The sequence below is a fragment of the Oncorhynchus gorbuscha genome, unplaced genomic scaffold (assembly GCF_021184085.1).
Source record: "Oncorhynchus gorbuscha isolate QuinsamMale2020 ecotype Even-year unplaced genomic scaffold, OgorEven_v1.0 Un_scaffold_11105, whole genome shotgun sequence".
Lineage (NCBI taxonomy): Eukaryota > Metazoa > Chordata > Actinopteri > Salmoniformes > Salmonidae > Oncorhynchus > Oncorhynchus gorbuscha.
This window is the reverse complement of record NW_025753737.1, coordinates 1-10,192: the sequence shown is the minus strand read 5'-3', so window position 1 is coordinate 10,192 and position 10,192 is coordinate 1. Positions and strand designations below refer to the sequence as shown.

The 10,192-nt window shown below is 39.1% G+C and overlaps 1 protein-coding gene across 1 annotated transcript; it reads right to left on the bottom strand.

Moving 5' to 3' along the window:
- Positions 1-2,160: 2,160 nt before the first annotated feature.
- LOC124030386 (phosphatidylinositol 3,4,5-trisphosphate 5-phosphatase 1-like) lies at positions 2,161-7,706 on the bottom strand (the record flags this gene model as incomplete). Its single annotated transcript, XM_046341749.1, has 3 exons — positions 2,161-2,251; positions 6,818-6,958; positions 7,513-7,706. Coding segments are annotated over 3 exons (426 nt in total), but the record flags the coding sequence as incomplete, so codon positions are not given.
- Between the last annotated feature and the right edge of the window lie 2,486 nt (positions 7,707-10,192).

The following is a 10,192-nucleotide window of genomic DNA, read 5'->3' as shown; positions in this document are numbered from 1 at the left end:
ATACTGTACACTAGACCAGAGATGATATAAATACTGTACACTAGACCAGAGATGATATAAATACTGTACACTAGACCAGAGATATAAATACTGTACACTAGACCAGAGATGATATAAATACTGTACACTAGACCAGAGATGATATAAATACTGTACACTAGACTAGAGATGATATAAATACTGTACACTAGACTAGAGATGATATAAATACTGTACACTAGACCAGAGATGATATAAATACTGTACACTAGACCAGAGATGATATAAATACTGTACACTAGACCAGAGATGATATAAATACTGTACACTAGACCAGAGATGATATAAATACTGTACACTAGACCAGAGATGATATAAATACTGTACACTAGACCAGAGATGATATAAATACTGTACACTAGACCAGAGATGATATAAATACTGTACACTAGACTAGAGATGATATAAATACTGTACACTAGACCAGAGATGATATAAATACTGTACACTAGACCAGAGATGATATAAATACTGTACACTAGACCAGAGATGATATAAATACTGTACACTAGACCAGAGATGATATAAATACTGTACACTAGACCAGAGATGATATACATACTGTACACTAGACCAGAGATGATATACATACTGTACACTAGACTAGAGATGATATAAATACTGTACACTAGACCAGAGATGATATAAATACTGTACACTAGACCAGAGATGATATAAATACTGTACACTAGACTAGAGATGATATAAATACTGTACACTAGACCAGAGATGATATAAATACTGTACACTAGACCAGAGATGATATAAATACTGTACACTAGACCAGAGATGATATAAATACTGTACACTAGACTAGAGATGATATAAATACTGTACACTAGACCAGAGATGATATACATACTGTACACTAGACCAGAGATGATATAAATACTGTACACTAGACCAGAGATGATATAAATACTGTACACTAGACCAGAGATGATATAAATACTGTACACTAGACTAGAGATGATATAAATACTGTACACTAGACCAGAGATGATATACATACTGTACACTAGACTAGAGATGATATAAATACTGTATACTAGACCAGAGATGATATAAATACTGTACACTAGACCAGAGATGATATAAATACTGTACACTAGACCAGAGATGATATAAATACTGTACACTAGACCAGAGATGATATAAATACTGTACACTAGACCAGAGATGATATACATACTGTACACTAGACCAGAGATGATATACATACTGTACACTAGACTAGAGATGATATAAATACTGTACACTAGACCAGAGATGATATAAATACTGTACACTAGACCAGAGATGATATACATACTGTACACTAGACCAGAGATGATATACATACTGTACACTAGACCAGAGATGATATAAATACTGTACACTAGACCAGAGATGATATACATACTGTACACTAGACCAGAGATGATATAAATACTGTACACTAGACCAGAGATGATATAAATACTGTACACTAGACCAGAGATGATATAAATACTGTACACTAGACCAGAGATGATATACATACTGTACACTAGACCAGAGATGATATAAATACTGTACACTAGACCAGAGATGATATAAATACTGTACACTAGACCAGAGATGATATAAATACTGTACACTAGACCAGAGATGATATAAATACTGTACACTAGACCAGAGATGATATAAATACTGTACACTAGACCAGAGATGATATAAATACTGTACACTAGACTAGAGATGATATACATACTGTACACTAGACTAGAGATGATATAAATACTGTACACTAGACCAGAGATGATATAAATACTGTACACTAGACCAGAGATGATATAAATACTGTACACTAGACCAGAGATGACAGTAAAACTAAACAGAAGTGTCTGATAAATGGTTAATAATAGTCACCTGTTACCATGCAGCATCTATATACCTACAATCAGATAGCATTATTTCTCATTTTACAGAAAGACAAAGACCCTCTAGTCGAGAATGGATCCCCATACCGACCTGTTTCCTTATTGAATACAGATGTTAAAATAATACCATCTTGACTGCAGCTCATACTGTCCCATCTCCTTACCGAATACTGACGTTAAAATAACGGCTAATATAAGGTTGATTATAATAACAACCCACCTGACTTCTCATTCGGCCGACCCCTGGGGACAGCTGTTGGTCTAGAAGCCTCTGGAAGGCCTCCAGAGTGGGCAGGGTACGGGAGATCTCACTGACAACACAGGAGCACCAGAAACGTTAATTCAACCGAAAATACTTAATTCATCCCACAAGGGTTAGGGTTCATCAAATGTTGTTTTCCAGGGTTGGAGTCAATCAATTCCATTTCTATTCAGTTCATTTCCATGAATTGACCCCGACCCTGCGGTTAACAGCGAATGCTGAGTGCTTTAAATGTTGCAGATATGTACAGTAGGGTCCAAAATTATAATAATGACTGTATAAAATAAATAATTAAAATACTGGGCTGTATTTTATGCTCCCCCCCAAAAAATTGGTAAATTATCTTATTTTCTATTAATGCAAATTGCTCAGAAAATGTTATCAAATCAAATCAAGCTTTATTTATACAGCAGATTTCCGACAGAATACAACACAATGTCCTTTACAGGAAAAAAAGACGAACTGAACAACTAAAAAGAATCCAAAAGGAAAATCAAAGCTAAAAATATATGTTTCAAGATCAGTTTCAGCCCCCCTCAGGGTCTCTGGCTGGGGGCATAGTAACTAAATGCTGAGGGCATAGTAACTAAAGGCTGGGGGCATAGTAACTAAAGGCTGGGGGCATAGTAACTAAAGGCTGGGGGCATAGTAACTAAAGGCTGGGGGCATAGTAACTAAATGCTGAGGGCATAGTAACTAAAGGCTGGGGGCATAGTAACTAAAGGCTGGGGGCATAGTAACTAAATGCTGAGGGCATAGTAACTAAAGGCTGGTGGCATAGTAACTAAAGGCTGGGGGCATAGTAACTAAAGGCTGAGGGCATAGTAACTAAAGGCATAGTAACTAAAGGCTGTGGGCATAGTAACTAAAGGCATAGTAACTAAAGGCATAGTAACTAAAGGCATAGTAACTAAAGGCATAGTAACTAAAGGCATAGTAACTAAAGGCATAGTAACTAAAGGCTGAGGGCATAGTAACTAAAGGCATAGTAACTAAAGGCTGGGGGCATAGTAACTAAAGGCTGAGGGCATAGTAACTAAAGGCTGGGGGCATAGTAACTAGAGGCTGAGGGCATAGTAACTAAAGGCTGGGGGCATAGTAACTAAAGGCTGGGGGCATAGTAACTAAAGGCTGGGGGCATAGTAACTAAAGATCTGATCTGGCCAAGGCTTTCGATTCTGTCAACCACCACATCCTCATCGGCAGACTCGACAGCCTTGGTTTCTCAAATGATTGCCTCGCCTGGTTCACCAACTACTTCTCTGATAGAGTTCAGTGTGTCAAATTGGAGGGTCTGCTGTCCGGACCTCTGGCAGTCTCTATGGGAGTGCCACAGGGTTCAATTCTTGGACCGACTCTCTTCTCTGTATACATCAATGAGGTTGCTCTTGCTGCTGGTGAGTCCCTGATCCACCTCTACGCAGACGACACCATTCGGTATACTTCCGGCCCTTCTTTGGACACTGTGTTAACAACCCTCCAGGCAAGCTTCAATGCCATTACAACTCTCCTTCAGTGGCCTCCAATTGCTCTTAAATACAAGTAAAACTAAATGCATGCTCTTCAACCGATTGCTACCTGCACCTACCCGCCTGTCCAACATCACTACTCTGGACGGCTTTGACTTAGAATACGTGGACAACTACAAACACTTAGGTGTCTGGTTAGACTGTAAACTCTCCTTCCAGACCCATATCAAACATCTCCAATCCAAAGTTAAATCTAGAATTGGCTTCCTATTTCGCAACAAAGCATCCTTCACTCATGCTGCCAAACATACCCTTGTAAAACTGACCATCCTACCAATCCTCGACTTTGGCGATGTCATTTACAAAATAGTCTCCAATACCCTACTCAACAAATTGGATGCAGTCTATCACAGTGCAATCCGTTTTGTCACCAAAGCCCCATATACTACCCACCATTGCGACCTGTACGCTCTCGTTGGCTGGCCCTCGCTTCATACTCGTCGCCAAACCCACTGGCTCCATGTCATCTACAAGACCCTGCTAGGTAAAGTCCCCCCTTATCTCAGCTCGCTGGTCACCATAGCATCTCCCACCTGTAGCACACGCTCCAACAGGTATATCTCTCTAGTCACCCCAAAACCAATTCTTTCTTTGGCCGCCTCTCCTTCCAGTTCTCTGCTGCCAATGACTGGAGCAAACTACAAACATCTCTGAAACTGGAAACACTTATCTCCCTCACTAGCTTTAAGCACCAACTGTCAGAGCATCTTACAGATTACTGCACCTGTACATAGCCCACCTATAATTTAGCCCAAACAACTACCTCTTTCCCAACTGTATTTAATTAATTTATTTATTTTGCTCCTTTGCACCCCATTATTTTTATTTCTACTTTGCACATTCTTCCATTGCAAAACTACCATTCCAGTGTTTTACTTGCTATATTGTATTTACTTTGCCACCATGGCCTTTTTTGCCTTTACCTCCCTTCTCACCTAATTTGCTTACATTGTATATAGACTTGTTTATACTGTATTATTGACTGTATGTTTGTTTTACTCCATGTGTAACTGTGTCGCTAGACTGTCGAACTGCTTTGTTTTATCTGGCCAGGTCAGCAATTGTAAATGAGAACTTGTTCTCAACTTGCCTACCTGGTTAAATAAAGGTGAAATAAAAAATAAAATAAATAAATAAAGGCTGGGGACATAGTAACTAAAGACTGGCGGCATAGTACCCAAAGACTGGGGCAGAGTAACTAAAGGCTGGGGGCAGAGTAACTAAAGACTGGGGCAGAGTACCTAAAGACTGGGGCAGAGTAACTAAAGACTGGGGGCATAGTAAATCAAAGGCTGGGGACATATTAACTAAAGACTGGGGGCATAGTAACTAAAGGCTGGGGGCTTAGTAACTAAAGACTGGGGGCACAGTAACTAAAGACTGGGGCACAGTAACCAAAGGCCAAAGCATAGTAACCAAAGCTGGGCTAAAGCAGAGTAACTAAAGGCTGGGGACATAGTGTAACTAAAAGACTGGGGGCATAGTAACCAAAGGCCAGCATAGTAACTAAAGGCTAGCATAGTAACTAAAGGCATAGTAATCTAAAGGCATAGTAACTAAAGGCATAGTAACTAAAGGCTGGGGGCATAATAACTAAAGGCTGGGGGCATAGTAACTAAAGGCTGGGGGCATAGTAACTAAAGGCTGGGGGCATAGTAACTAAAGTAACTAAAATGTTTTTTTAAGTAGGGGCCAAAATGATTGACACCCCTAAAAATACTTACTATATAAATAAAGTAGTCAAATGTTTAGTATTTGGTCCCATATTCCTAGCACACAATGACAACATCAAGCTTGTGATGCCTCAAACTTGTTGGAAGCATTTGCAGTTAGTTTTGGTTGTGTTTCAGATTATTTTGTGCCCAATATCAATTCATGGTAAATAATGTATTGTGTTATTTTGGAGTCACTTTTAAGTAAGAATATAATATGTTTGTAAACACTTCTACGTGAATGTGGATGATACAATGATTACAGATAATCCTGAATGAATTGATGAGTGTACAAGTTACAGAGGGGCAAAGACCATATCTCCAAGACATGCTAACCTCCCCTGTTATTGGTAATGGTGAGAGGTTAGACCATATCTCCAAGACATGGTAACCTCCCCTGTTATTGGTAATGGTGAGAGGTTAGACCATACCTCCAAGACATACTAACCTCCTCTGTTATTGGTAATGGTGAGAGGTTAGACCATACCTCCAAGACATGCTAAATTCCCCCTGTTATTGGTAATGGTGAGAGGTTAGATCATACTTCCGAGACATGCTAACCTCTCCCTGTTATTGGTAATGCTGAGAGGTTAGACCATACCTCCAAGACATGCTAACCTCCCTGTTATTGGTAATGGTGAGAGGTTAGATCATACCTCCAAGACATGTTAACCCTCCTCTGTTATTGGTAATGGTGAGGTTATATCATACCTCCAAGACATGCTAACCTCCTCTGTTATTGGTAATCGTGAGAGGTTATATCATACCTCCAAGACATGCTAACCTTCCCTGTTATTGGTAATGCTGAGAGGTTAGACCATACCTCCAAGACATGCTAACCTCCCCTGTTATTGGTAATGGTGAGAGGTTAGACCATACCTCCATGACATGGTAACCTCCCCTGTTATTGGTAATGATGAGAGGTTAGATCATACCTCCAAGACATGCTAACCTTCAAGACATGCTAACCTCACCTGTTAATTGTAATGTAGTCATTGTGTGGTAAAAAATATGTGAGCAAATAGTAAACTTTTGATGACTTTGTATATAAGAATATTTAGGACTGTCAATCATTTTAACCCCCAACCTTCTTGAGAAAAAAACAAAAACAAAACAAAATATTTTCTCTGAGCAAAAATATAAACTATAATAATTTTCCCCCTTTTGTTGTTGTTGTTGTTGATCCAATATAATATTATTATTTATTTTATACAGTCATCATTGTTCATCTTTATCAAGAGTGTCTATAAAAACGACTTATGTTTCTTCCACATCGCGACCAGGGTATCCAGCCAATCAGTGGTCTCCACGACCAAGTGTGTCAACAATCTGGGACACCACTGTAGCTAGCTATTGTCTGTAAGTCTCCTGTACCTGTTAAGATGTTTGCAAATTCCCATAGTGAGCTTTTTCAGACGGGGAAAGTTGGGATTCCCATTCTGGGCTTGCTCAGCATCGAGACAGAGTGAGGTGTGGAAGTATTCCTGGATGGATTGTTGATGCTCTTCCGGCAGGCTGGAAGACAATGAATTAACAGTCAGTGTGATTAGTTTTGTTGATGCCTAACTAAAAGATTAGGAGCTGGGTAACACAATGCAACACGCCGTCAGTAACACTGAAGACACTCAAATCAGCATTTTGCAGTCCATAGTAGAATGAGAAGTGTCTCAGTGTACTAAATCAAATGTATTTATAAAGCCCTTCTTACATCAGCTGATATCTCAAAGTGCTGTACAGAAACCCAGCCTAAAACCCCAAAACAGCAAGCAATGCAGGTGTAGAAGCACGGTGGCTAGGAAAAACTCCCTAGAAAGGCCAAAACCTAGGAAGAAACCTAGAGAGGAACCAGGCTCTGAGGGTTGCCCTAAAACACCACAATAGCAAGCAATGCAGGTGTAGAAGCACGATGGCTAGGAAAAACTCCCTAGAAAGGCCAAAACCTATCAAGTCAAAAGCTGAACTAAGATACATTTTTGCCTGATCAATAATGAATAAGATTACATCGATAGGGTGGCACCTGATCTCAGATCAATACTCTGAGAAGATTTTGTGGGCCCAAATGAGCATACTTAGACATGTCCAACTGTTGCAGCCTCTGTAGGTATGTGTCTCTCAGGGAAGCACAGGCGAGCTCTGAAGTCTGTGACTCTCCCCCATGGGTCTCTTTACTGCCATTGCCTGACAGCCCTCCTGAGATGTTCCTGGGTGGTAGCTGAGGTGGGTATTTAGCTGGATCTGGAGACAAACAACCACAACAGTCAAACTGTTAGACATAATGAAAGTTATCAGTATCATACCCCTGTGTAGTACTTGAATTACTACTACATAACTAACAGCACCTACAGTCACCTTTACTCCTGTTAACATGTATATATACAGTGGGGCAAAAAAAGTATTTAGTCAGCCACCAATTGTGCAAGTTCTCCCACTTAAAAAGATGAGAGAGGCCTGTAATTTTCATCATAGGTACACTTCAACTATGACAGACAAAATAATCCAGAAAATCACATTGTAGGATTTTTAATTAATTTATTTGAATAATTTTGCACGCCAAATTTTTCAGTTTTTGATTCCACTTCATGATTGTGTCCCACTTGTTGGTGATTCTTCACAAAAAAATACAGTTTTATATCTTTATGTTTGAAGCCTAAAATGTGGCAAAAGGTCACAAAGTTCAAGGGGGACGAATACTTTCGCAAGGCACTGTATGTCTACCTCAATGACTCCAGTACTCCTGTTAATATGTATATACTGTACAGTACCAGTCAAAGGTTTTGACAAACTGACTCTTTCAAGGGTTTTTCTTAATTTTTACTATTTTCTAGATTGTAGAAAAATAGTGAAAACATCAAAACTATGAAATAACACATATGGAATCATGCAGTAACCAAAAAAGTGTTAACTTTTTATGGCTGCAGGGGCAATATTGAGTAGCTTGGGTGAAAATGTGCCCATTGTAAACGGCCAGCTCCTCAGTCCCAGTTGCGAATATATGCATATTATTATTAGTATTGGATAGAAAACACTCTGAAGTTTCTAAAACTGTTTGAATTATGTCTGTGAGTATAACAGAACTCATATCGAAATTCCACTTCCTGTTTTATTTTCTTCTGGGGGTGGCAGAATTTCAACCAAGCTCTCATTGAAATTACAGCGAGATATGGATGAGTTTTCACTTCCTACGCCTTCCACTAGATGTCAACAGTCAATAGAACTTTGTCTGACTCTAATCTGAAGGGGGGTCGAATGAGACAGGAAATAGTCACCACTGCCACGAGTGGACCATGCTTTCACCAGATGAAGGACCTGCGTTCCATCGCTCATCTGAAGTCATTCTAATTCTCCGGTTGGAACGTTAGTCAAGATATATGTAAACAACATTCTAATGATTGATTCAGTTTGATATGTTTCTACTGACTGTTACGGAACTTTTGGACATTTCATCACGTTATAGTGGACGCGCTTTGTGACTTTGGAATTGTTTACCAAACGCGCTAACGAAAGTAGCTAATTGGACATAAATAACGGACATTTTCGAACAAATCAAGCATTTATTGTGGACCTGGGATTCCTAGGACTGCATTCTGAGGAAGTTCATCAAAGGTAAGGAAACATTTATCATGTATTTTCTGGTTTCTGTTGACTACAACATGGTGGCTAATTTGGCTTCTGTTCTGAGCGCTGTCTCAGATTATTGCATGTGTTGCTTTTTCTGTAAACTTTTTTTGAAATCTGTCACAGCGGTTGCATTAAGGAGAGGTATATCTATAATTCCATGTGTATAACTTGTATTACCATCTACATTTATGATGAGTATTTCTGTTGAAACGATGTGTCTATGCAAAATCACTTGATGTTTTTGGAACAAGTGAATCTATTAAGCCAATGTAAACTCAGATTTTTAAAAATATAAATATGAACTTTATCAAACAAAACATGCATGTATTGTGTAACATGAAGTCCTACGAGTGTCATCTGATGAAGATAATTCAAGGTTAGTGATTAATTTTGTGAATGCTATATTTTGCTGGAAAATGGCTGTGCTTATTGTGGTTTGGTGGAGACCTATGTCACGGCTTAAGTATGACAAGTGGGTACTTTTTCCACCACTGGTGTTGAGTGCAGTGCAGGGCGGTTCCTCCTGCAGGCAGAGGGAGGGTCGTTAGTGATTGAAGTCACCTGGGCTCAAAGTATTTAAACTGTCACTAATCACCTCTCTCTCTCTCTGCTCCTCCAGGTACGATCCTGTTTTGTTTGTTCCTTTGTAGTTTTACTTAGTTTTCACTCAGTCATTCACACACACAGATTCATGCATCCCTGCACTTTACATACACCTTACATTATGATACTTCCACACCTCATTCATTTTTCTTAGTTTAAAGTTAATAGTTTTGTTTACAATAAAGAACATTTTTTAATTGGCCTATACCTGTTGTTCGCGTCCCCTCATTTTTGGCACAGGCTATGAGGCGGCCTGTGACACCTAACATAATCGTTTGTAGTGCTTTCGCTGAAAAGCCTATTTGAAATCAGACACTTTGGTGGGATTAACAACAAGATTACCTTTAAAATAATATAAGACACATGTATGTCTTAGGAATTGTAATTATGAGATTTCTGTTGTTTGAATTTGGCGCCCTCTATTTTCACTGGCAGTTGTCATATCGATCCCGGTATTGGGATTGCAGCCATAACAAGTTAAACAAATCAAAATCTATTTTATATTTGAGATTCTTAAAAGTAGCCACC